At 41.2% G+C, this 27,720-nt stretch overlaps 1 protein-coding gene across 1 annotated transcript in view; it reads right to left on the reverse strand.

Annotated features, from left to right (window-relative positions):
- The window catches only part of LOC123364574 (neural-cadherin-like), a 57,524-nt gene extending 37,225 nt beyond the window's left edge, over positions 1-20,299 (reverse strand). Inside the window, exons 1-9 of the mRNA XM_045006808.1 lie at positions 20,131-20,299; positions 16,679-16,904; positions 12,448-12,652; positions 11,274-11,385; positions 7,234-7,483; positions 5,645-5,787; positions 5,120-5,292; positions 4,585-4,753; positions 2,573-2,743 (exon numbers count right to left, since the gene is read on the reverse strand). Of these exons, the coding sequence (XP_044862743.1) occupies positions 2,573-2,743; positions 4,585-4,753; positions 5,120-5,292; positions 5,645-5,787; positions 7,234-7,483; positions 11,274-11,385; positions 12,448-12,652; positions 16,679-16,904; positions 20,131-20,260 (1,579 nt within the window). The 5' untranslated portion in view covers positions 20,261-20,299. The remainder of the gene's footprint in view (positions 1-2,572; positions 2,744-4,584; positions 4,754-5,119; positions 5,293-5,644; positions 5,788-7,233; positions 7,484-11,273; positions 11,386-12,447; positions 12,653-16,678; positions 16,905-20,130) is intronic.
- Positions 20,300-27,720: the final 7,421 nt, after the last annotated feature.

The raw sequence follows: 27,720 nt of genomic DNA on the forward strand, positions 1-27,720 counted from the left end.
TCAATGATATAGTTGTGGCAATGATTTTTACAGGGGTTTTTTTGTTTTTGTTTTTTACAAAACTAAAGTATTTACTTTTTTATCAGAGATAAATTTGCTGCCTTTCCGTTTCATGGAATGTCCCCTTGTTTTTGTATTATGAAAGAGTGAAAATAGCAGTGTCTCATCTATTCCATTCATTGCTTTTTAACCCTTTATTGTGCCCTTCTTCTATGGCTTCTCTCTAAACAGAACACTCCTAAGTCTTTTCACTCTCTCCTTCAGGTGCAAGTTTATCCATACTTCTAATAATTCAATGCTCATTTGAAATTCCTCCTTATCTTTTTCCCATTTCCATTGTATCTGTTTTGTCATAAGGATAACAGAACTGAACATTGTATGCCAAGTGAAAGTGTACTATTAATTTAAATAATGACATTAAACTATATCCAGCATTTTCTATCCCATTCCTTATCCAATTTAACATTTTTTTCCAACTGCTGCAGCACAATAAATAGGGGCTTAGAGTTGTCCAAAAATACCCACATCTCCTGACTTCTTTTAAAGCAAGATTCAAACTCATTTCTGCAATATAAAAGCATTAGACCACTAAACCTAAACATGTTCATGTTTTATATAAATATGTTCTTTATATGAAATTATATGAGTGGTCTTTAAGCAAATTTAATAGACTGGAGTTTGGATGAAGCCCAAGTTCACAAACAGATATTACTCTTATCCTACTCATGGTTCAATTTCTCATGATAGAAACAGTGAACAGAACTAACATACATTTCTGTGCTTTTCTAAGCTTCTCACTTTTACATTTTGTAAATATGTCCAGAGTACCTAAATGACGATTTCTGTAGCCACAGACATGATTTTCTTGAACCTTTTAGCCTGTGCACAGCTGAGATGTTGAAGTTATTTACAGGGACCAAGAGGACAGTTATATAGCAATCAGATAATTTTGTGAAGACAAGCAACGGGAGTTAACTTAAGCTACGGTAACAGATGCCTGCATATAACAATGTAAAACTCTTACCAATCAAAGACATAAGAAATGTATAATTTCTCTCTATGCAAAGCTTTCAAAATTGAAGCTAAATATATTATAGTAAATTAGATCCATATACTCTTACTTCAATGAAGAATTTTTCATTCCTAGGCAATTGGTTTGAATCCAGGCCAGGACCGTAGTGACCAAGAGTGACTATCATTCAGTGAGTTTAGTGGCCCATGAGCATTATTAGAGTCAGTCCAGTTCCTAGTGGAACAGATGTCTGCACCACAAAAAACATTATCTCACCATGTTACTGTTTTGGCAAGTCCCTTCCAGATCACAAATGAAACACAGCTGCCTGTGATCTGCCTGTCCTCAGGAACCATATTGGTGACCAATCAGGTAACATTCACACATACCAAATTCACTACTTCTATGAGCAGGTTACTCATAACTGTTCAGTCTGGAGTCTCTGGCACCTTCCTTCAGAGGATCTGGTGCTGGCCAGTGCCAGACACAAGATAGGGGATTAGATAGGCCATTAAGTCTGATACAGTATGGCAGTTCCCATGCTCCTCCTTTGAAATAATGTGTCTTCTTGAGTTTTGCTGGAATTGGAATGTATTAAAACCTCAAATGTAGTCATATTTTAATTGCTTGCATTCACATCTAATTCAAGCCACATGTGACAATTTTGACAGCCTCCTAATCCCTATTCCTCACATCAGAACAAGCACAGAAATTGTGACAACTGGCTGTCTATGTTCAAAAGATTCAGTATTGCAAGTTGAGATTCAGGTGCACTAGCAGGTCTGGAAAAGTTTGCACTGCACATGTCTGCATCATGCATAGCTCAAAAAAACCACCCAACACATCACCACCGCCACACACACTCCTTTTCCTAAAGCATGTTGGCCAACACATTTAAATTAAGTGTTACTTAAAAACTTGTTTCTACTAGGTACTGACAAGTTTACACATTTTTAAAAAGTGTTAAATGATTGTGCCCTACTGTTTGCCACAGCTAGCTAACGGGTGTTAAAATATAACTTACCCTCCCTGTCCACACTAGAGATTTAAAAAGGGTTTAACAGCTTTAGTTAAACAAAACCACCTTTTATCCTAGCCTAGACAAGGCCTTTCATGAGCCCCTTCAATTTCCACAAAGTTTGTTTTCACACCAAGTTGGTTTCTAGACAGATTACAGGCTCTTTGGAGTCTCACTTTCCCTATTACTTTAGGGTAAAAGGAGTCCCAGATATAAGGTTCTGGTCTAGGAATATAAACTCATTCTGCCACCCTATCTTGCTGTCCCATATATTTGAATGTAATCCTTCAGAAAAACATATGGCAGACATATTCCTACTGAGCAGGAAAACAAGTCAACTTGAACCAGGTAGCATTGTTCCGGTCACATAGTGAATAAGGCCACCCAAAAATCGATCACTTTTAAGAGATATGCAATCACCAGCATGAAGAGTTATTTTCACAGATAGCTGTATTTAAAAAAAAACTCAATCTGTCAACTACATTCACGCTCCTGTGTGCTGTGTGATGTTAGGACAGAGGGTGCATGGTTAAATCACTCACATTGGTAGCGACTGTTCTCAAACTTGGGGTCATTGTCATTGACATCAGCAATGAAGATGGTGATTTGACAAACACCAATCAATGGCTCCTGAGCTTGATCTGTAGCTGTAACAGAGAGCATACACTCTCTCAGTTTCTCTCGGTCAAAGCTCTGAGTAGTAGTGATGATTCCTAGAAACAGAAACACCTTATGTGTGTTATACATACAATGCCATGACTAAGCCAGCAAAACCACACCAGGCATCACTCACATAGTAGGTAGTAGAACTGGACACGCCAGGTCCACATTGCTCAGTTTACTTGCACCACCACTGTGCAAAGTACTGATTAAACATGACCAACTTAAGGTTCCCTGTTTCTGCCACTCTTCGCAGTCACCAGCTTGCACTAACTGTGCCACTACTGTCAACAGCCAGCACCTTTCAGATTGGCCACCTGGACAGAGAGCTTCAGGCTAGATACCTTTTACCCCACTTCCCTCTCCCAACCCAGAAAAGAAGTTAGTTCCCCTTGTTTCCAAGAAACATCCATGGAGGTTACTTCAATGACAACATAAGTCAGAGTATTTCAAAGACAGCTAAGTGAAATATCAATGCACAGCAAATGTAAGTGATATAACTAAAATCATCTTTAGTTTAAGATCCAGGTAACAGCCTCATGAAATAGGTTAAAATAGAGTAAAATATTGTAGTTATGGTTACGTTTGTCAAAGATACACTTCCATCCAAGAATGCAAGTCTCACTCTCTGCTAACTGCTTCTTTCTTGGCATCTCAGTTTTGTCAGTTAACCTGTACCTTCTGCCCTTTCCCATCTCAGGCTTTGGTGTCTCTGTTATATAGCTGGGTCACAAATATTTAGGTGTGAACAAAGGTGAAAGTAAGCTGGTACAGTACAGTATGGTGTACCGGCAAGAGCTGGTACACCGTGCTGGACTGGACCGGCTTCCCCATGCTGGCAATTTAAAGGGTCCGGGGCTCCCTGCAGTGGCTAGAGCCCCAGGTCCTTTAAATCGCTGCCCAAGCCCTGCTTCCAGAGCCCTGGGCTAGCGGGGCAGGGCTCTGCCGATGATTTAAAGGGCCTGGGGATCCAGGCCACCACTACCGCAGCGGCGCCCCAGGGAACTTAAATCTTGATTTAAAGGGCCCGGATATTTAAGAGCCCCGCCTCTTCCGATTGAGCCCACGCCTCTTCTGGTTGAGGTCACGCCCCCTGCGCAGGACTCCGGCATACCAGTGAGTCCTTTAAATTACTTTCGCCCCTGGATGTTTACATCCTGAATTACCATTCTATACTGACAGCATCTTTTGTATTTATATAGGGACAATATTTTTCTAGTCCAACACTCGTGGCAGTGTTTACCACCATCTCCTTCTGCCGCTATAACCACTGTATTTGTAGTATTTTAAAACTGAAGTCTGGACTTCCAATCTATATTTGTCAGACATTAACCAGTTCAAAGAGTTGTTAGCTCACATCAAAGGGATGAATATACACTCAACTAGAACTGTAGATCCGTTCATGCTTCCTCCTCTGCCAAGTACAGTCTATTTATATTTCTATAGTGAGATTTGTCCCAAGGTAAAGTTAATGTTTCAGAATAGTTTTATACCCCAGTAAATTGGGGTTTCTGTTTTTCCTTGCTGACTTGCCAATTAAATCAGTGTAGGCTTACACCCACATATTCTAGATTATTTTACTATTTACCACATCAAATACAATTTATGTTGGATGTTAAAGATTAGCCAAAGATTACCATATTTTACATCATGCCTATAGCATTAAAAAAATTAAGTATGATTTCTCAATAATTTTAGTAGGATTCTCCTGTGTTCAGACTAAAGGTAAGTCTTCAGTTTCCTCAGCATTCACTTCAGACTGTTTGATGTTGGCTCAGTCCTGGAAACATGGTTCTCCACATGGCTATAGCAATTCCCTGTTAATATGCCAGAGAAGCATGCACCCAAATGCACTGCAATTCTGCCTTAACGTAACAGGTGTAGGGCCACTTACCAGTATCTGGATCAATACTGAAGCCTGGTGAAGCTCCATCTCTGTGCATAAGCCCATATTTTACTTCTCCATTAAGTCCCAGGTCTGCATCATAGGCTTCCACCTGCAAGACGTAGGTGCTTGGGGGCTGGTTTTCTAGAACCCAGGTGCTGTCGCTGTAGTCAGTGCACTACAAATATAACAAACAGTTATTACACAGAGAACTATAGAAATTAGCTATGAAATGTTCCAGTGTGTTTGCAGTACAAGGTTGAGAAGAGTATGAAAGAAAACGTGCTTCAATTACTTAGTGCCTTAGAGAAGTCAAAAAGCTTTCCTGAAAAGGAACCTTTTCCAATTTAAATACTGAAGACTGCAGAACACTGGGAGTATATTCCACTGTAGAAGATCTACCATACTTGCATATATAATCCCTTAAAATCAACATCTACTACAAGCAAAGAAGACACTGCTATATCCCCCCCTTAAAGATGGCAGTATGATCCCCAAGATGATGATATATACGGAGGAGAAGGTTTACAGACAAATATCTTACCTTTCTGAAGACAGGTTTGTTGTTATTAATGTCATTAATTCCTACAATAACCACTGCAAAGCTGCTCAGAGGGGCAGGTCCCCCAGAGGCATTGTCATCTATTGCTGTGATGTTTAATATATATCGAGGTCCTTTCAGTTTGGGCAGAGGATTCCTGCGCAGTTTAATGATGCCTAGATTTTGGAAGATAAAGTGCAATTTTACTGATAATGTAAACAAAAATGTCATATTTCTATATCGCTATATTTTGGGGTGTTTGGATGGGGTTAGTCCTCTTCGACTGTAAACTCCTTGAGCCAGAGACCCAAGTCTTCCTGTGGCTTTCTATAATGCCTAGCCAAACAGGGAACCTATTCTAATTTATGAAAAGCATAAAAAGACTGTATGAATGTGGTGCTGTTTTGCTTTTTTCATAATTATGTATTGAATTACTATATGAATTATTTTCAACATGGACACAAAGCCGAGCTACCATAGGTTCAAACAGTAAGGTAATGTTTTAAAACTTCTTTTCCTTTTTCCTACCTTTCTGGCTATCCAGTTCAAAGTTGCCGTCTTCATTACCTCCAGCAATCTGGTATAACACTCCATCTCCATCAGGATCTTTCGCATGTATGGCAGCCACTAAGGTACTGGGACCAGCATCTTCCGAGAGGAATGTTTTGTAACTGATGCAAAGATAAACAATCAAAGCACATTTACTATCAGGATAGCTATTAATCCCATTAATAAGCTGCCAATGGTCTGAACTCTCACTGTGAATGTGATATAGTTTACCTTTGGGCATCCACAGTCTAACCAGTTAAAGACTAGAGCCCTTGAATACCTAAATAATTAGTTTTGGTTTGAAGTGTGCACTGTATGATTGTGTTCCTGCAATTTTGTGCATACCTCTAAGGACCATTTGGAAAGTAACAAAAAACTAGACTCTACACTACACGGCACACACAGTTCTCCCCCTGGGGGGGGGGACAAGAAAAAGAACAAACTTCATGTGACTGATGGTAGTAAAGTCTCAATACAATAATTCAGGGGTGGCCAACCTGTGGCTCTTCAGAAGTTAATATGCGGCTCCTTGTATAGGTACAGACTCCGGGGTTAGAGCTAAAGGTGCCAACTTTCCAATGTGCCCGGAGGGTGCTCACTGCTCAACCCCTGGCTCTGCCACAGGCCCTGCCCCCACTCCACCTGTTCCCTTCCCCTGAGCCTGCCGTGCCCTCGCTCCTCCCTCTCCTCCCTCCAGCCTCCTGCATGCCAAGAAACAGCTGATCGGGAGGTGTGAGAAGGCAGGGGGAGGCACTGATCGGTGGGGCTGCCGATGGGCAGGAGGCGCTGGGAGCTGGGAGGGAGGGGAGAAAGCTGATAGGGGGCTGCTGACGTATTACTGTGGCTCTTTGGCAATGTACATTGGTAAATTCTGGCTCCTTCTCAGGCTCAGGTTGGCCACCCCTGCAATAATGGATCCCAGAATACCCAAATGTGAACTGCCGTGATGAGGATGGTATAAAGAGCCTATATATAGAATGGGAATATAGATCTTCAATGTATAAAATGTTAACACATTTAGTACTTTCTTAGAAATGGCTGTATTCTACACTTATGACAAAAAGGAATTTAAATTTATTACAGAGGGAAAATGCATTTTAACTTATCAGAATCTAATGAAGGTTATTTACTATGCAATCTTTTTTGACACTTGTTTTGATCAAGCATTTCATACCCACCATCTTCTTCTGGCTCAGGTGTTTAGAGGGCCAGTCATCATAAGACCAAGGCACCCACACATACAAAAATATTCCCCTATAAGTTAGATCTTTCAGTTATTCCATTAAATGCAGCCTAATTATGTTATTTCTGAATGTAACAATGGATCTAAGGATCCAATGTGCTATGTCACAATTAATGTGTGTACGTTTTACAATCTAGACCCTTACAGTCCAATCCCTCACACACTCATGTAAGTTATTCCACTGACTTCACTGGTAGTGGAGCGTGCTCAGAACATAAGTAGATGCTTATTAACTGGCAGGATATGCCCCTTAAGCAAAGTGTAATCACGATTATCAGAACGAATTGCAACACAGAAAATATTCCAGGGTTTAAACTTTGCTTACCCAGATTGAGAGAACACAGGTGCCTCGTCATTCACATTAGTCATTCTGATGCGCACTGATGCAGTTCCTGTCCGAGGAGGGTGGCCTTTGTCCACAGCTATGACCACAAACTCATACATATGGTTTGCTCGCTCAAAGTTCAGCTGCTGGTGAGAATTGATGACCCCTTCAGGCGTGATGGAAAAGTCAGTGCTTTGAATGAAGTAGGTGATCTCAGCATTGGAGCCAGAGTCACAGTCTGTCGCAAGAACTAAAAATAAAATAAAATTGACTGATCCCAGAGACATGAGTTTGCCATGGAAGAATGTTCCAGAATGCATCATGACATTGTTTGTATAAGTACCGGTAGTTAACACTGGCAATTACCACACAATCAATAGGCAGTTAGAAAAATATCACCCATAAATAGTGTCTCTGCTGTGATGGGGACAACAAACCCCATGCAAAACACAAAAGCACAAAGGGGTTAAGAACCCTCCCTGCCTGCAGACAGCAAAATCAAACCTGCCCCAGCTCATCTGTGAGAAATGTCAATTATGGAGAGAGACCCATCGCTGCTGTAGCTAATGAGAGCAAGCCAAAGTATAAAGTGGGAGAAACAGGAAGCAAGGGGACAGAAAAGCTTGGGACTTCAATAGGGCAACAATTCTCTGCAAGAGGAGCTAGGTCCAGGCTGCCTCCAAGATACCCTCCTTGGAGCACAAAGAAAGGAACTGTAGATGGGTCTTGAGGGCCAAGGGCTTTTTGACTCATTTCTGTTGTTATGTTTGTGGAGTCAGCTTTTTCTTTTTTTTTAAATTTGATTTAAGCAATCGCTGTTGGGACAAGAACCAAGTCAAGCTGCTCAGACTAGGGTTTTGTTCTTCACTGTTAACATTTCTCTCCCCTCGCCCCCCCAGGGATGCCTTTCAAATGTAATTAGCTACGTGATAACGAACATTCTTTTTAATTACCTGCTGCTTCAAGGTACAAGGAGGAGTCTTTATGGCACTTTAGAAACTAAGACATTTATTTGGGCATAAGCTTTCGTGGGCTAGAACCCACTTCATCAGATGCATGGAGTGGAAAATACAGGAGCAGGTATAAATACTTGAAAAGATGGGAGTTGCCTTACCAAGTATGAGGCCAGTCTAACGAGACAATTCAATTAACAGCAGGATACTAAGGGAGGAAAAATAACTTTTGAAGTGGTAATGAGAATGGCCCATTTCAGAGAGTTGACAAGAAGGTGTGAGTAACGGTAGGGGGAAATTAGTATTGGGAGAATTCGGTTTAGGTTTTGTAATGAACCCAACCACTCTCAGTCTTTATTTAGGCCTAATCTGATGGTGTTCAGTTTGCAAATTAATTCCAGTTCTGCAGGTACAAGGAGTGATTAAATGTTCTTCTCCGGTAAATGTTTATTCACAGTACTCAATGTCCCATCTGTTCAGAGGCAGGCAAGTCAATCTAACAAAGAGCTGGAGTTTACACTGTTGTACCAAAAGTGATCTTAAAAGATTAGCGCTGTCTCTTAAGTGCTATGCTGTTTTTCTCACCAAATGAAGAGGCTTCACCTCACACCAACACTTAGCTGGCACCAATTTAAACCAACTCATTAATTCAATTGGTAGATCTGAGGGCTTTCATCTCAAAATTAAACACTTCTTCAGAATACCCAAATGTGATGATGTAGATACACTCTGACAGAGCAAGCAGCATGCATATGTAATGTTTAAACTAACAGATTGTGGGGGGAGGGATAGCTTGGTGGTTTGAGCATTGCTCTGCTAAACCCAGGGTTGTGAGTTTAATCCTTGAGGGGGCCACTTAGGGCTCTAGGGCAAAAATTGGTCCTGCTAGTGAAGGCAGGGGGCTGGACTCAATGACCTTTCAAGGTCCCTTTCACTTCTAAGGGATTGGTATAGCTCCAATTGTTATTATTTTTATTAGATGGAAACTATTGCTTTATTCAAAATAAAAACAGAGAATAAGTATTGAAGGAACAATGATTAATAACAGACCTATTTACTCAAAATATAAAAGGAAAAAAATAAAAGACATTAAAGTGAACAGTGAAAGCCTGTGAAATGCTAAGGTATAGCAGGTAGAAATATATTTTCCATATCTACCTTTTTGTAAGTTATTAGGTCCATACAACTCCATTTCACTTAAAAAGGACATTATTGTAACTTCCAACATTTAGATTTTTTTAAATTTTATTAAGAGATTTTTTTAAAACCATATTGTGAATATAAATGTTTTCATTACATTAAATCTAACCCCCCATCTTAACAGATAAACAATTTCCTGCAACATTATGAATTCAAATATATTATGATAACTCAAGGAAGACTGAAATAGAAGTGGCTTAAAATAGTACAAAATACACTATTTTGTATTAATTCAAATAATTCCAGAGGTGAAAGTAAGCCGGTCCGGTCCGGTATGGTGTACGGGCAAGAGCCAGTACACCATGCTGGACTGGACTGGCTTCCCCAGGTTGGGGATTTAAAGGGCCCGGGGCTTTAAAGGCCCCGCCTCTTCCAGTTGAGGCCACGCCTCTTCTGGTTGAGGCCATGCCCCCCGTGCAGGACTCCAGCATACTGGTAAATCCGTTAAGTTACTTTCACCCCTGAACAATTCATTCAGATTTAATCTATGATGTTATTTGTAACATAAGTACATGAAATTTAGGCTGATAACATCCTTGCAATTATGATGCTATTTTGGTACACAGATATTTTCTATAGCTCTAATCTTTCAACAGCTGACATTTCTATTTCACTTTTATCTTCTTGTGCACTCCAAGTTTATATTCAAAGTAACAATATATGCATCTCTAAGGCAATGTGGAACGATATACCACATGCATAGCAATATATACTGCACGTGCTTTTCAAAAGTTTGTTCCTTCACCACGTTTTAATTCGACTACACCATGGTAAAACCTACTTTATAAAGCCTGTGAATGCCATGTGTACTGACAAACCACAGCACCTGCCTTTTTGAAGAGATTTTGGCCTCTCCGTACCAGAGTGTGAAACAGAAAAATAACTGTAACTGATTAAAGACAAGAGATGGCCAAATTAAATCAGTGTCACTAATGGTGTGTGATCCTAGACTGATGTGCAGTCAGCTGCAAGAGGTCCCCATGCATGGAAGGGTTTCCTATGTCCGGGAGGGTGTGCTGCAGAAGTGGAAGAGTTGCTGATGGTATATTTTATTTTACTTGCTGCCACTCTGTTAAAGACAGACAATGGCATTCTTTCCCCGCCTACAGGGCATCAGGCCTCACCTCCAGGCATCAGGGAGGTGAGCTATTCCTTCCTTGAGTATATGTCTAAGAGGCTTAGCCTGCTGATGTCCCTGAGTTGATACTTTATATAGGGTGCTGGGCACGAAACAGTCAGCCTGCAGGAAACTACAACTAGTAGAGAATGCCACAGCTCGCCTTCTCAGCCACGCAAGTTACCATGAGCACATAAAACTTGTCCTCCTCTCGCTACACTGGTTCCCCATAGCATATTGCTTCAAGTTCAAGATCTCAGTCCTCCTCTTCAAGGCATTCAATGGTCTAGGCTCAAGATACCTAGAAGGTCATCTCAAGCTCTGGGAGAAGGTCAACAGTTCTGCTCCTGTGGAACAATGCAACTATCTACTGCAGAGGAGATATCTGTGTAGGAGACAGATTTCTCAGGGGGATATCAGTCCATAACTATGGCTTGAACCCCTGCAGAATATAAGAACTACACTCAAACCTCACCAACTTCCATTCCAAGTACAGGACACACTTCTTCAGCCTGACTTAAAAAGAAAGATGCCACACAGCACATTATACACACAATAAAAATCCACAAACAGTATTCCCTCATGAGAGAGAAAGAAGAAAAAAAACATATGACAGATGTTGGTCACATCCTTTAATGCACTTTTGGAAGGTACTCAGATACCATGCTGATGGGCATGGTAAACACTTGAACTGATCAGATTATGTAGACCACAATCACAAATTAATTCTTGTGAGAAGATGGAATAAGAGGTAGTAGCGAAATTATCACCTTGCAACAGAGATGTGCCAACTGGGATGGTTTCAGGAATGTTGTCACGGCTGTAAATGGAGTGCTGGAATTCTGGAGAGCAGTCATTGTCGTCAGTGATATGAACTATGACCTGCGTGGGATAGGAGGCAGAAGAAAAGACTAAACAGAAAATGATAGGTGTCTGCTGAAGAGAGGCCTACCAGGACTGACCTGCTGCTTCCCAGAAATGAAATGTGTGAGAGCACTGATGTATTGGCTCTGGTCAGCCTTGTTAGTTTTTACCCCTTTCCCTCACATCTGATCACTCAATGCATTTACTTTTACAATTTACTTCATTTCCATTTTAAAATAATGTTCATTGGGCGCTAAAATTTCTCAGTACAATGTAGCCTGCAAAATATTTGCTATGAAATATGCAAACCTCAAAATCAGAAGGTTTTTCACATTTTATACTTTACCAACTTAGTCCAATTTCAGGCAAGGTATTCCTCTTTCTGCCATTTAAAAAAAATCAAAATCAGGACCCCATGACTGGAAGTGTCCTATTTTCATTAAAAAATATAATTTTTTTAAAAACTCAATCTAAAATTGTGGCTCAAAAATCAATTCTTACATATTAATGCATGTTATGTTTCAATCTGAAACCAGCATTACAGAAAAAGCTTTGGCTTTTGAGTCACAAGTGAATCAGGAAAAATTACACATACTTTGTCACATTTTTGCTATTTTTGCTCAGCACTTGCTCAGCACATTGTAGTTCATAATGCATCACAGTCATACATCTCTCAGTCTGAGTATCTAGGTACTTATTGCACCTATTACTGTAATATCTCTGTACTGCTCTCAGACATTATCAAACTCATTCCCACAACACCTCTGAGAGTAAGAAAGCAACAAACCTGTTTTTTCTGAACAGATTATGTTTTTTAAATTAAGGCAAAGATAAAATGTTCCTTGGCCAATGTCACACAGGAAGTATTTTGCAGACCCAGAAACAGAACCCAGATCTGATTCTCAGTCCACTGCCTTGACAATAAAACCATCCTCCCTCCCAATCTACACGCAGCTTTGTGTTGTTATTTAGATTGTCAGTGTATGTAATGAGATCACTAAATACAATCTTGATGGAGGAAACAGCTACTATAGTGAGGTGATTCATTGTATTCATGCAAAGCCAAGAGATTCATTATACCTCAGTTACACTGCTAAATCCGCTCTCAGCTTCCACTGCTTTCACGAGAAAGTGATAGAGATGGTGCTCGCTCTCATAATCCACTGTATGGGTCAAACTGAGCTCTCCACTCTCCTGGCCCAGGCTAAAAAGGCCACTGGGGTTCATCAGCAGAGTGTAAGAAAGAGGCTGGCTCTGGAAGGAAACAGCCTCCACAACTGCTACTCTGTGAAGAACAATAGCATAGTCATTAGCCAGCTTGTTATAGTCTGTTTCACTAGGAGAGTCAGAGAAGTTAGAGACGGAAGGCAGATTACGCCACATAGCCCAGTTGCAGAAAAGTGCAGGACTGGCCCCTGCAAATATCTTCTAATACTTCATCTGGTCTACATTCAAAATGACTCTTGCAGAAGGGACTCTGCCACTCCCCTGGGGGCACTATTCCACACTATATCAGATCTTGGGTAACAATTTGCCTTTTCTTAATTTCAACCCATTATTCCCAATCACCTGACTAAACATTTACTCCTTCCTTGGTATTTACACCCTTCAAATCCTTGCAGACCATTAAGTTTTCTACCTTAGTGATCATGTAGCTAAACTACATACATTTCTTTTAATCTTTCTTCAGAAGCTGGGATTGAAAACATCTTAACCAGACACTTACTAGACAGAAGTAGATATGGAAGACAGGGGAAAGGCCCCACCAGTGAGGTCCAGGACAATGACCTGGTGAGAAACCCAGCCCCTGCTTCCAGAGTTGCTGGGAAGGAGAAAGGGGTTGGGATTTCTACCAGGTTCTGTCACTGCCTTGTTTGGGACTCCATTGTAGATATCAGCCTCTGGCTAGTATGTCCCATTTTATTTGAAGTGCTATCCCCCTCTAATCTGCAGGACAGGAAAGTTATTGTGTACGTTCATGATCAGAGCCTCTGAAGAGGTAGCAGGTAGGCCTCCATCACTTTACTGCTTCTTCAGCCTACTTTCTCCTCCCTTGCAACTAACTCCAGCATCTGCCTCTTCTGCTACTCAAATATTTACAGTTCCATGATGATCAGAGGCTTCTGAATAGCAGCAATAAAACTGACCAGTCTTGTCAGTGTCACCCTGCTGCTGCTTGGCAAAGCTACTCTGTAGTAGCAGCAGCAGCGGCAATGAAGCCAGCCTTACCTGAATCTGTTTACATTAGGGCTGTCAAGAGATTAAACAAATGAATCACAATTAATTGCACTGTTAAACAATAGAATACCATTTATTTAAATATTTTTGGATGTTTTCTACTTTTTCAAATATATTGATTTCAATTTCAACACAGAATACAAAATGCATAGTGCTCATTTTATATTTAATTTTTATTATAAATATTTGCACTGTAAAAATAAAAAAATAATATTTTTCAATTCACTTAATACAAGTACTGTAGAGCAAGCTCTTTCTCATGAAAGTTGAACTTACAAATGTAGAACTATGCACAAAAATAACTGCATTCAAAAATAAAATACTATAAAACTTTAGAGCCTACAAGTTCACTCAGTCCTACTTCTTGTTCAGCCAATCGCTTAGAGAAACAAGTTTGTTTACATGTACAGGAGACAATGCTGCCTGCTTCTTGTTTACAATGTCACCTGAAAGTGAAAATAGATGTTCGCATGGCACTTTTGTAGCTGGCATTGCAAGATATTTACGTGTCAGATGCGCAAAAGATTCATATGTCCCTTCATGCTTCAACCACCACTCCTGAGGGCATGCTTCCAGGCTGATGATGCTCATTAAAAAAAATCATGATGACCCAGCATGTTGTTTGTTTTAAGAACACTCACTGCAGATTTGACAAAATGCATAGAACGTATGAATGTGAGATTTCTAAAGATAGTTACAGCACTCGACCCAAAGTTTAAGAATCTGAAGTGCCTTCCAAAATCTGAGAGGGATGAGGTGTGGCTTTCAGAAGTCTTAAAAGAGCAACACTCCAATGCAGAAACTACAGAACCTGAACCACCAAAAAGAAAATCAACCTTCTGCTCGTAGCATCTGACTCAGATGATGAAAATGAACATGTACCGGTCTGCAGACCTGTCATCAGCATGGACACATGTCCTCTGGAATGGTGGTTTAAGCATGAAGGGACATATGAATCTTTAGTGCATCTGGAGCATAAATATTTTGCAACACCAGCTACAACAGTGCCATGCGAATGCCTGTTGTCACTTTCGGGTGACATTGTAAATAAGTGGGCAGCATTATCTCCCATAAATGTAAATAAACTTGTTTGTCTGAGTGATTGGCTGAACAAGAAGTAGGACTGATTGGACTTGTAGGCTCTAAAGTTTTACATTGTTTTGTTTTTGAGTGCAGTTATATAACAAAACAAAAATCTACATGTGTAAATTGTACTTTCACGATAAAGAGATTGAACTACAGTACTTGTATAAGGTGAACTGAAAAATACTATTTCTTGTGTTTATCTTTTTACAGTACAAATATTTGTAATAAAAAATAAATATAAAAGAGCATTATGCATTTTGTATTCTGTGTTGTAATTGAAATCAGTATATTTGAAAATGTAGGAAAACATCCCAAATATTTAATAAATTTCAATTGGTATTCTATTGTTTAACAGTGTGATTAAAACTGCGATTAATCACCATTCTTTTTTTGAGTTAATCACGTGAGTTAACTGCAATTAATTGACAGCACTAGTTTACACTGAATACATGTTTGGAAGATTTTCTTTACAATCTAGAAAAAATAGCCTCCTCCCACCACACACAAACACAGTTTACCTGGCAACTTGAAATCTAGTCTATTAAAAAATAGTTGAGTACTTTTGGTATTTATTTATTTATTTAGATTTAAAATAGAAGACTCCTATATAACGCTCCAGGCATTAACATCATGAATCACTACAATCCCAGCAGCATCGTTCATTTCAGCAGGAACTCAGCCAACGAGCCACATACAGAAATTCCTTCTCATCCCTTCATCACTATAAAGAGGCATACCTTCAGCTTCCTCTATAAACCCTATAAAACCAACAGCTTTTTCTATGCCTGCCTCTAAGTCTCCTTGCCAATTTTTATGGCTTTACAAACACATTTTAAAAATCTTTTCCTCTCCTTGTTGTGGAGTGAAAAACCCATATAGACGCAGGACACCAACTGACTATACTGGGGATGTGTGCAAAGCAAGAACACTGGAAAAATAGAAAGTATTTCTCCCTAATGTCTTTGTCACAATAATCTTATGTGCCACTTGTAACCGTAAAAATAAAGGTAGATAGAAGTTAATGGTCTCCCTTTAAATTTTACCAAGTGGTCCCATGCTTGCCTGTCATTAGCGAGTGGCGCTTTGAAGAGCTGCTCATGAATCTAATCTCCCAACCTTTTTAAATTTTGTTGTCTCCTCAAAGTTAACTTCAATCAGCCTACAGATTTCTGGTGTCAAGTTACCCAGAACTACAAGGATCTGAAGAGGACATCAACACAAACAGAGGCTTTGGTTGATTGTTTTTTTAAATGTAAACCTCCGCTAAGAGAAGATTAAATACAATTAAATTAACTTATCATTGGCCACACTGCTAGAGATAATTTTCATTACTATTCTGTCAGCTACAGAACACTGAAAGCTTACAAGAACCCACAGAGGCATCATAACAAAATAGGTACTGTCATAGGATGTTTCCTTTTCAAAGCACTGTGCAAACAAGAATCCTTATGATCTCTGAGACAGAGTTAGGCAAAAAGAAAAAAAAATCCTCATTCCAATAAATGCAGCATTTGAAAACAATAAATAGGGACCACTTGGCAAGTACCATAGGGATAACCTGTTAATTTTCACTGAAATCCATTTAGTTTGGAGAAACTGTTTGGAGGCACAGAACATGGAGAAAAAGAAACATTTTAACAAAAGTCAAGGAACCTCTCTCCTAAAAGGAGATGTTTGGCATGTGTGCATTGTACAGGAAGGGGTGGAAGATGGAAGGCATTCAGAGATGTAGTGATTTGTCCTAGCCAAATCAGTGCCAGAGCTGGGATTTGAATCCCCTACTTCCTGTTCCCCGTCTAGTGCTCAATCCACTGTGCTATACTGCTCCTCCATTTGAATAAGTCACATTTTCCTTTTGAACGGCAGTACAGGAATATCAATTCAAGTGTAGCCCTATGAACAAACAACACTGGTTGCAAAGGAGTCACTATGTGGTGCTCCACAAAGTTTCTCTCCAAGTACTGGATCCTGGCTTTCTTCCACTTACTTTTCTCCTGCTGGAGTACTTTCAGGGACAAACACACTGTAGGACACGTTAGTAAACTGGGGAAGTCTGGAACCAACCAGGATGGAGATGGAGGCATAAGGACTTTTGTTGCCGTATTCATCTGTGGCCTGCACTGTGACCACGTATTCCTTATTCCAAGTTAAAGGCAAACCGGTTGTCATTATAATACCTGTATCCATATCAACTTCAAATCGCTCTTCGCCACCTATTAATAGATGTACAAAAACCATTCTAGTAGAGGCATCACAGTAAGAACATTCATTTGCATCTTCATTACCTTTAAACTTCGGCTTTGAACCCCTCATTTTTCTCTACACATTCTCCCTTTTTAAAAAAAAACACAATTCTTATTTTACCCCTTGTCCATACTGTGCATTGTGAGACAGACAGTATACATACGTTCTATATGGACAACGGACTTTGAGTCCAGCGCTAATTACCCAATATTGTGCACTAACACAAAACACCCAGGACGCAACTCTAGCTCTAAAGCTAGCTGTCTCGTGCCCTCACTCAGCAGCCTTCAGGCTTAATGCACTACAGAGCTATATTAGGACATGTGCTCATTATCTAACCCTAACAATGAGTATGGGACACCGCATATTGGTATACTGTCATTGCAGCTCCCAAGGTCAGTTCTGCACAGATCTAAAAAAAAAAAAAAAAAAAAAAGTAGCCTTCCCCATCCTGAAATTCTCTCGCCACTGCTGGTCAGCCCCCATCTGCAAAATAATCCTTTCCCCACCAATCCACGGTGGCTTCCCAGCCCCCCCAAAAAAGGCATTGAATGCTGTGTCAGTAATCCAGCTCAGGATACCCCTCCCCCAAGAACACTACACCCTCAGTTCATAGCAAACCATCTCCGTGTGTTCAGACAATGTGAACTGAGAATGGAAGAGGCATCCCATGTGCATGCTGAACTGCGTGAGCCCTGGGATTGTTTTCACTGTGAATTGTGGGAAGTCAAGTGGGTTGAATTTTATTTTTTTTAAATCTCATGTTTCCACTCTCTCTGCCACACACTTCCTTTCCAGGCAGGCTTGTGCCATTTTCTAATTCCTTCTCTGCCTCCGTGGACCCAGCAATGCTCCATGCACTAGGACGACTGCTTGGGCTGTATTACAGCAGTCAAAGCTGGATGAATTTGGCATTGGACTTTGCCTGTCGCACCATCAAGCAGATGATGTGGAAGCAGAAGAATATTCTACAGCAGCAGCAGCTCCTCTGGCAGCAGGAGAGCACTCAGAAGAGATGGCAGATGGATGAGGAGGAAGAGGACAATGATCCAAGCTGGATATTGTCAGGGACGCCTATTGTTCATATTTTAAGTCTCCTGCCTGAACATGTGCGGTTGTTAGCCCATGTGGGGAGGGGGAACTGTTGGGATAGATACATTTCAAGCATTGGGGTGTAGCGTACGAGTGGCGGAAGTGGAATGCTCTCTATGTACTTCTGAAAACCCCTATGAATTATTTCAGCTTTATTTAAAGGATTTTCATAATTAAGTGCAATAAGAACTCATAATGGATTAACTAAAATGGTTTTTATTATGAAAGAACAAAACCAAAAATACAGTTTTTATTGAACTAATGGAAAAAAATTATGTTTTTGTATTTGAAAATACATTTAACTAAACAGTCTACTAATCAACAAATCTTTAATTAAAGCAACAGTGCAGACAAAACTGAAAGGGCACCAGTACAAATGGTGCAAAGACAACCAGGGGGTGTTGCCTTACAGTTACAGGTGAGTATAAGCCAGTCCTTTGCCTCTTCTTGCCTGCATGGGCTCCACGGTTAAGTGCTGTGGGTCAGAATTTTCAGGGGCACTGCTGGACTCAAGAAAGTGCTGGGCTCCCAGGAGCCAGTGTTCTCAGTGCCCCGAGGTTGTTTTGAGAGGGGAATGGCCACTGGTAGCACCGCTGCAAGGGTATGGTGGGGAGGACTTGCTGCTCGTCCCAGTACCCAGTACTGCCCAGGTTGCAAAGGACATGGCTGGATCCCAAATTCGGGGACTGCAGGCCTAACAGGAGCTGTTCCGGAGAACATTCTGGCTCAGGATAGCATCCATGAGTTGCCTATGCCTCTCCCCTGTCTTTTTCTATGCTCTTCTTGGCCATGGCAATGCTGTCCTTGGCCACTGCCATAATCTCCCAGGAGAGCTGCATTTCCTTCTCCCTCTAGGTCTGCACCTAAAGCCTCCGCCTCTTTCCCAGAGTAAAACCAGACTCAACTCTCTGCCAAAAGCTCTACAAACATCTTGTCCTGAGTCTTCCTTTTACGTCCCCTTCAAAAGGCCAACCTCTCAGCAGTACATAGAGGCCCTGTCCTTGACGCTCTGGTTGTTGCAGGTGCTATGGCTGTGGGAGCATCTGGCCAAAAGAGCTTCCTGAACCAAAGCTTCTCCCCAGATGGTGATGAGATCCAGGGTCTCAGCATGGCTCAATGCAACTGTGCAAGGCATGTTGTGTGGTTTCAGGAGTGCTACTGCATCTACACTGCAAGAATGATACACCAGGATCCAGGAGCAAATGGGCAAAATGTGGCTCTGTGCCAGCTTTTAAAAGGTGGGGAGGTATTGTCCTGAGAATTTGATACAAGAGCATGGGAGGGCACACAGGTAAATGGACAGGTCAGTAACAGTCAACCTGCAAAGCACTATGGGATAATCACTGGAAGCACACAAGAAGTGGCATACAGCAATTGTGTGCACACACACAATGGACCAAACTAATTCCATTTGAAGCAAACCCAGTCTGTTTTGCAAGAGGACTTCTAAGTCTGTGATAAATATGTAGTGATGGATCATGTGTACGCAAACATTTGCAAACCAGATTAACTTGATTTGATCTGATTTATACCACCCAAGGGTGGCTCCAGGCCCCAGCATGCCAAGTGCATGCTTGGGGCAGCATGCCGCAGGGGGCGCTCTGCCGGTCGCCGGGAGGGCGGCAGGCAGGGTGCCTTCAGCGGCATGCCTGCAGAGGGTCCGCTGGTCCCATGGCTTCGGCAGACCTCCCGCAGGCGTGCCTGCGGAGGGTCCACTGGTCCTACGGCTCCTCCGCAGGCACGCCTCCGGGAGGTCCACCGGAGCTGCAGGACCAGCAGAGTGCCCCCCGCAGCATGACGCCATGCTTGGGGCGGCGAAATGTCTAGAGCCGCCCCTGATACCACCCGTGTAGAAAAGCCCTTAGCAGCATTGGCCAGACCTTAGCCTGATTCTGGTCACTTTGTATGGGAGTAACCAACTCCCTTACACTAATGTACTGGTTTAATTTACACCACTTTACTCATCACCTCTGACCTTCACCCAGTATGTCTAAACAAGTCTATTCTATTGAAATCTTATTAACTAAATGACAAAATTGGAAACTGCTAAAATAAAAATCTCACAATCATGCAGATTAATCAGTTGATTCAGAAAGGACTTACCTGCAATAAGTGCATAAGTTATCCCAACACTGGAGTTTTCATTGTTATTGTAACAGGCCACAAGCTGGTAGATCAGAGTGCCTTTCCGGGCATCAGGATCAACACGTGCCAAATAGGGGTATGGGTACATACCCCAGAATAGAAGATCCTCTTCCGGGGCAATAATTGTCACGTGACACAAATACCAGTCATTGTCTGCAAACACATTACATTTAAACAAAATCAGAAGTCAGACCTAAGACAATTTCACAAATTTTAACCGGACATTTAAAATCTTCTAATCTGATTTACCAGTAAAAGACGGAAGAGTGCCTACTGTGTACATCCTAACATACAAACACTCTGGCAAAAAAATCCACATCTCTGCTGACAGTTTGGTGTTATTAAGCATAATTAATAAAAAGTAACCAATAATTTAACTAAACATATGTAAATAATCACATTATACCAGATACCTAGAGTTATAGCTACATCATGGAAAGAACTGTATTCTTCTACTTAAATGGAAAATGCTTGGACCAAAGTGCTAATATAACTGATCCCACAAATAAGTTTTATGTTTCACCTGCGATTCTAGACTAACCAGTGGGAGAACACAACAGGACAATTATGCAAGCAAGGTGTAATTATTTTACAGTGCCTGAAAGGGTGCTGGGAATTTCAAAGGAGAGACAAAGATGAGCTCCCAGCTCTGATCAAATTACAATCTAGATTTCAGACATGACACTTAGTGAGAAAACAAAGAGGGAGATGAGAGGAAGGACATGAGTGGGAACCTGCAGCTATTTGGGTAATGCAGTTATACATAACTACATTTACCATCTTAATTTGTTAGATTGTTTCTTGCTGGCTTCATAGCAACATCCTAGGGGATGCTAGGGTTGCAGATAGGCTTCTTAAAGACATTTTCCACAAGAACCAACACATATATTTATGTTTCCGATCAGGTCTTAATACTAAACTTTAAAACAAAAAATCAAATCAAATGGAATATACAAAAGAAAGCTCAGTTGTGAGAAATGAAACAAAAGAGAACCGAGAAGGTGTATAAAGTTGAAACTCATGTTGTCTCCAAGGTAGCATAATGCACTGATGATATGTTTGTAAGGACTACATGATTGTCAGCGGAATATGCATTTGGATTTTTCTATAGTTGTCTCTCAGGAGTCTTTGAACTGTAACTTACATGATGCCATATTTTACACACAGTTGCAGAAGGCAGCATCACATCAACAAAATCAGTTTCCATGCCAAAAGTTGGTATGGGAACTTCAAACTCCTTTTAACTATAAGCCTGAGATCCAGAGTACTAAAAATCTCATTATAGGTCTACAAAATTATGATGAATTCTCTTATTTTGCTGATTTTCTTTCTCAAGTTTTCAGTGAGTTTAGTGCCAATGCAATGTGAAAGATTTACAACCCGGCACAGTCAAGTCCTCAGTTTATCCATAGAACAGATGCACTGCAAGCAGCAGCATAAATTTCCTTGGGCTTTACTGCCAACAGCCCTAACACTAGTATTCTGGAGAGGCAACCTCCACGCCCACTCAATCCTTTGCCTCAGCATGCCCAGGGTTCCTGTTCACCAACAGACACCGTTCAAGGAGATCAACTCATTTCATACAGGCCATTTAACAGCCAGAGGATAACAACTCTCATAATTACTAGCAATCTGGGCTGGATTTGATTTGCAAAGTTCCGTTCTCTCTTGTACCAACAACATTTGCTGATTACCTTTTTCACTAAGAGGGACGCTGCCAGACCAAGTTAGGGTTAAAATCCAGTTTTTGTAAAAACTGAGCTTTTATAATGGCAAGAATTTTCACACCCAAGGACAACCCCCTACCAACACAGGCACCGGCTTTTTCCTTTGCCTGGGGGTGCTCAAGCCCCGCTTTGCCCCAGGCCCCTGCTCCCACCCCACATTTTCCCCCCCAGTTCCAACCCCTCCCTCCGAGCATGCCACATCTCTGCTCCTCCCCCACTCCTCCAGCACCTCCGGCACACCACGGAACAGCTGATTGCAGCGGGGCAGGAGGCGCTGGGAGGGATGGGGAGAAGTTGATGGGATGCTATGGGACGGGAGGCACTGGGGGTGCGGTGGGGTGGGGGTGGGGAAGAGCTGGTTGCCAGTGGGTTCTAAGCACCACTAATTTTTTTCTGTGGGTGCTCCAGCCCTGAAGCACCCACACAGAGTCAGCACCTATGCCTACCAAACAAAAACACAAATAGTAAGAAGTAATCTGTCCCAGTAAGATTTTGGTCTAGGAATTTTTAGATAACTTCTGCTCCTAAATGTAGCTATGTAGAATACTCTTTTGGTGTTAAATGTAGTGTTGCCACCTTTGAGGTACAAAAAAACAGGACATCCAGGATGCTGCTGAGCCCATTAAACTGGACAGCTGGCAGTGAGCACCCTTACAGATTTCCCAGGATAGCTACTTAAAAATGGGACAATCCTGGGAAAGCAGGGAGAGGTGGCAACCCTAGTTAAACACTAAGAGTGAAATCCTTGCCCCAGTGAAGTCAGTGGCAAATCTCCTATTGAGTACAATGGTGTCAGGATTTCACCTCAAAACTGCAGATTTATGGGTTAATCTAAAGACAGATAGATACACACACAAAAAAGACAGGGATTTGTTTCACTGAGTTCAACACTGTGGGCCAGGAGATCATTCATGTAACTCAGTTGGGTGTGTCCCTAGATGGCTGTGTAAGTGCAGTGCCTGTCAGAGGCTTGTAGCTTGACATTAGCATCACAGTGTGAGGGACAACCCAGGCTGGTGGGTTTAGAGGGTACAATGGTCCCACAGTCCAGGTTGCACCCTGGAGACCTTGTCATAATATGTAAACACAAACTTCAAAGATCAATGAGAGGTACACTTGGGAGCATCCGGGAGGATTTTTTAAAACAGAAGCGGATTTAACACACATACATATTGCAGCAGATCTGCTCAATTTATAATGTTCCCAGGCGTTCCTTAAGATTCAGAGTTCACTGTGCTGCCCTTCAGAGCCCTAAAATCACTTACACAGAGTTAGAGACTCATTTTTTGCCTCCTGTTACACTTACACAGATATCACTGCAGTGTTAGCAGAACTCAAATGAATATATATGAACATTCTTAGGATTTTGTGTTTTTTTCCGCACTTCACTTTAAGACAAAAATCTGAGAAGCAAGGTGGATTGCCCATGTCTGAAAGAGAAGGCAGCACAAATGGGGGGGGGGGGAGGGAGAGGGGAAGTGTTGCAGGAAAGGAGGGGAGGACTGGTGGAGACAATAAATCTCAGTTATCGGGTTCTCTCTTCTAGACACTGAAACAGTTATATTTTTTGTGTTTGAAGGGAGAGGAGAACAATTCTCCATTTGACATTAAACAAAGATTAAATAAGCCAACTTGCAAAAGTGGTTGAACTAAAAGCCTGAGCAATATATATACTGTCACAGACGTGCCAAATCTAGCATGGAGTGAATGGTAGAGGTTGCTATGAAGGTAAGAGGTGGGTGTTTGGACTTGTTCCTGCGTAAGGGAATAATTTAGAACTGTCTTCAGGGGCAAATAGGGGGCTAGTCAAGTAGTGACTGTTTTACCCCATCATATGGAATAAGTTGCCTGGAACCAGCACTGTGGCTCCCTGAAAGTTAGAGAACAAGGATTTGTACATTGAGGACTCTGCCTCTCAATTATCTATGGAATAGTAGTGAGAAATTCAAAGCAACCTTTTTGAAAGTCACTATTATGGATATGCAGCAGCTACTTTACCCAACATTTGATTGTGCTAAGGATTTAACTTCAGTGAAAGAAAAACAGTTTTACTGGAGTAAATATATTTTTGCCATTGGTGCATTACAGTTGGTCCATTGTCAGAAATGCAAAAGCATTAACCGATCAAGACGCTTAATCAATACTGTGCAATATTTTGTTCCACTGATAACCCACCATATCAAAATGGTTTTACCCACTGATGTTACAGCTCTTCCATTCTGTCAATACTAATCATCAACAACATTTCATAGAACCAAGCTAGAATGTCTGCAAAACAATACCACTGACAGCATACAGCATCTTGTCAATGTACAATATATTTTTAAGAGACTAATGGTATGATGAACCTAAGAAAGGAAATGAAGGAGATGATTTCTCTTTCCACTTACACCTGTATATCTCCAATCATCAGTGCAGCCCCGATGACAGGATTGCAAAGAAGAACTAAAGTAAAGGTAACCTTTAATCTTGTGGAATCACTGAGTAATTAGCATTTAGTGACAACAAAAACAATGAAAAATTACAACGACATCTATGCATTAAAAATACACTCTCTTTTAAACTGCTAAGGCTAAACATACTTCAGCAAGTCAATGAAGATACTTTCCGCATCACTGAACTCTTCCATACACCCATTCTAAGTGACAGTCCAAAAGAAAAACTCTATTAAAAAAAACAATAAACCAAAACACACATTTACAAGCACTGGACTGGGTTTTCAACTACTAACAGTTACTCCTGCAAGTGAGCTCCAGTCAATTCAGTGTTTTGAGTGTTCCTCTGATCATTCATCCATCATCTTTAAAAAGTGAGAAAATGTGGTACAAATTATTTGCCTTTCTTACCTCAGATATGGATCAGAATTGATTAATGCAGGTTTGAAATGGGAACCTCTGGGAAGCTTAGCAACAGAGATGTACATGAATATTGCACTTGGCAAGAAATAGTGGCTTCTGGGGTATTGTTCATAGCCCCTTTGGCAAAATGACTAATTTGAATGTCAGAGACACACCACAGTTGTTGTGAACAGGTTTCTGAAATTTCATGTCTAGCCCAAATTAGCTGACTTCAGTATTTCAGAGTTAGAAATGGCTGATGTTAATCTAGATGGAATTTATATTAAACATATAGTGGCTCTTTCAGGACCTAGACCAGGTGCAGAATAACCTCATTTTCTAGAAACAAGTCAGATGGTTAAAATCAGGAACCAAATGACTCCAAGGCATGTTAATAACCCCCCACTCACTCCAGTGAAAATGACACCCAATCCCTTCAGGTGCAAGGAAAGGCTGTGATTCTGGCAGAGACCTGGCCAGGGGTTTCTTCTCTGCTCTGCCCTGCCAGGACTACAGCCTTCTCCCTCGCCACTCCCCCCTTCTCCCCAACATCTTATGCTTGCAGGGACTGGGTGTAAGCGTAACCATCTCTGTGGCAATGCAGGCAGCTCTCTGCAGCTCTGCTACCAGGGTCCTGCTTACTCACTCCCATTACAGATGGGTTGCAGAGGGCTCCCTGCGCTACCACTATAGCCCTTTCAGCAGCAGGATGGCCTCCCCTGCTGTTGGAGGCTCATCCTCTGCCTACCTCTCCTGGCCAGGAGACTCTGATCTATTATCCAAACCCCTTCCTTGGTGCCTAGCATGAGATATAAGCCCTTTGCAGCATGTCTCTCATGCTGGAGGCCAAGGAAGAGATTCAGAAAATGCAGAGATTCAGATAATAGGGTTTTGGATAAATGGGAGTATACTGTATATAAAAAGGTTTGTTATGGAGCTATTGCAAATGATTATGTTAAAAATAAAAGATTGCTACATCCCATGTGATTTATCGGACTGACTTCAGAAACTCAATCAGTGCTTTCCTTCCCTAAAGGGATACTGAAACCACAAAAGTTTATTGTGTTTGGGTAGAAGAAATTAAAAAATAAAAAATTTAACACTGGTCAGAATTACTAGTTCATTTATTCAGGGCTGGGATACTTTCAGTCTCCAAAAGCTCTCAATAGCCTCCATCACCAGGACAAGATGGTATTTACCCAAGAGTTCTGAAGGAACTCAAATGTGAAATTGAAGAACTACTAACTGTAGTTTGTAACCTATCATTTAAATCAGCTTCTGTAGCAAATGACTGGAGGATAGCTAATGTGATGCCAATTTTTAAAGAGGGGTCCAGAAGTGATCCCGGCAATTACAGGCCAGTAAGCTTGACTTCAATACCAGGCACACTGATTGAAATTATAGTAAAGAACAAAATTGTCAGAAACATAGATTAACATAATTTGTTGGGGAATAGTCAACATGGTTTTTTTTAAGGAAAATCATGCCTCACCAATCTAATAGAAATCTTTGAGGGGGTCAACAAACATGTAGACAAGGGGGATCCAGTTGATATAGATTTTCAGAAAGCCTTTGATAAGGTCCCTCACCAAAGGCTCTTAAACAAAGTAAGCAGTCATGGGATAAGAGGGAAGGTCCTCTCATGGATCAGTAACTGGTTAAAAGACAGGAAACAAAGGGTAGGAATAAATGGTCAGTTTTCAGAATGGAGAGAGGTAAATAGTGGTGTCCCCCAGGGGTCTGTACTGGGACCAGTCCTATTCAACATATTCATAAATGATCTGGAAAAAGGGGTAAACAGTGAGGTGGCAAAATTTGCAGATGATACAAAACTGCTCAAGATAGTTAAGTGCCAGGCAGACTGCGAAGAGCTACAAAAGGGTCTCTCCAAACTGGGTGACTGGGCATCAAAATGGCAGATGAAATTCAATGTTGATAAATGCAAAGTAATGGACATTGGAAAACATAATCCCAACAGATAAAATGATGGGGTCTAAATTAGCAGTTACTACTCAAGAAAGATCTTGGAGTCATTGTGGATAGGTCTCTGAAAACATTCATTCAAGGTGCATCAACAGTCAACAAAGTGAACAGAATGTTAGGAATCATTAAGAAAGGGATAGATAAGAGGACAGGAAATATATATATATTGCCCCTATATAAATCCATGGTAGGCGCACATGTTGAATACTGCATGCAGATGTGGTTGCCCCATCTCAAAAAAGATGTATTGGAATTGGAAAAGGTTCAGAAAACGGCAACAAAAATTATTAAGGATATGGAATGGCTTCCATATGAGGAGAAATTAATAAGACTGGGACTTTTCATCTCGGAAAAGGGGGGATATGATTGAGGTCTATAAAATCATGACTGGTTTGTAGAAAATAAAAAGGAAGTGTTATTTACTCCTTCTCATAACACAAGAGCTAGGGGTCACCATATGAAATTAATAGGCAGCAGATTTAAAACAAACAGAAGGAAGTACTTCTTCACATAACTCCTTGACAGAGAATGCTGTGAAGGCCCAGACTATAACAGGATTCAAAAAAGTAGATAAATTCACGGAGGATAGGTCCATCAATGGCTATTAGCCGGGATGGTGTCCCTAGCCTCTGTTTGCCAGAAGCTGGGAATGGGAGACAGGGGATGGATCACTTGATGATAACCTCTTCTGTTCATTCCCTCTGGGGCACCTGGCATTGGCCACTGTTGGAAGACAGGATGCTGAGCTACATGGATATTTGGTCTGACCCAGTATGGCTGTGCTTATGGTCTTATCATCTTAGAGCCAGCTTCTTCCAGGAAACAACTGACTTCCTCCACAAACTCCGCAACATTAACCACCTCCCTCAGAATACCACCCTTACCACTATGGATGTCACCTCCTTATACACCAAAATCCCTAGTTTTTTGTTATTTCAAGTACCTTGAAAGAAGTTCATGTAAAAAAACCTCAGGCTTGTCCTGGTAAAACTGGGGCATAT

Source organism: Mauremys mutica, chromosome 2 (genome assembly GCF_020497125.1).
Source record: "Mauremys mutica isolate MM-2020 ecotype Southern chromosome 2, ASM2049712v1, whole genome shotgun sequence".
NCBI classification, from domain to species: Eukaryota; Metazoa; Chordata; order Testudines; family Geoemydidae; genus Mauremys; species Mauremys mutica.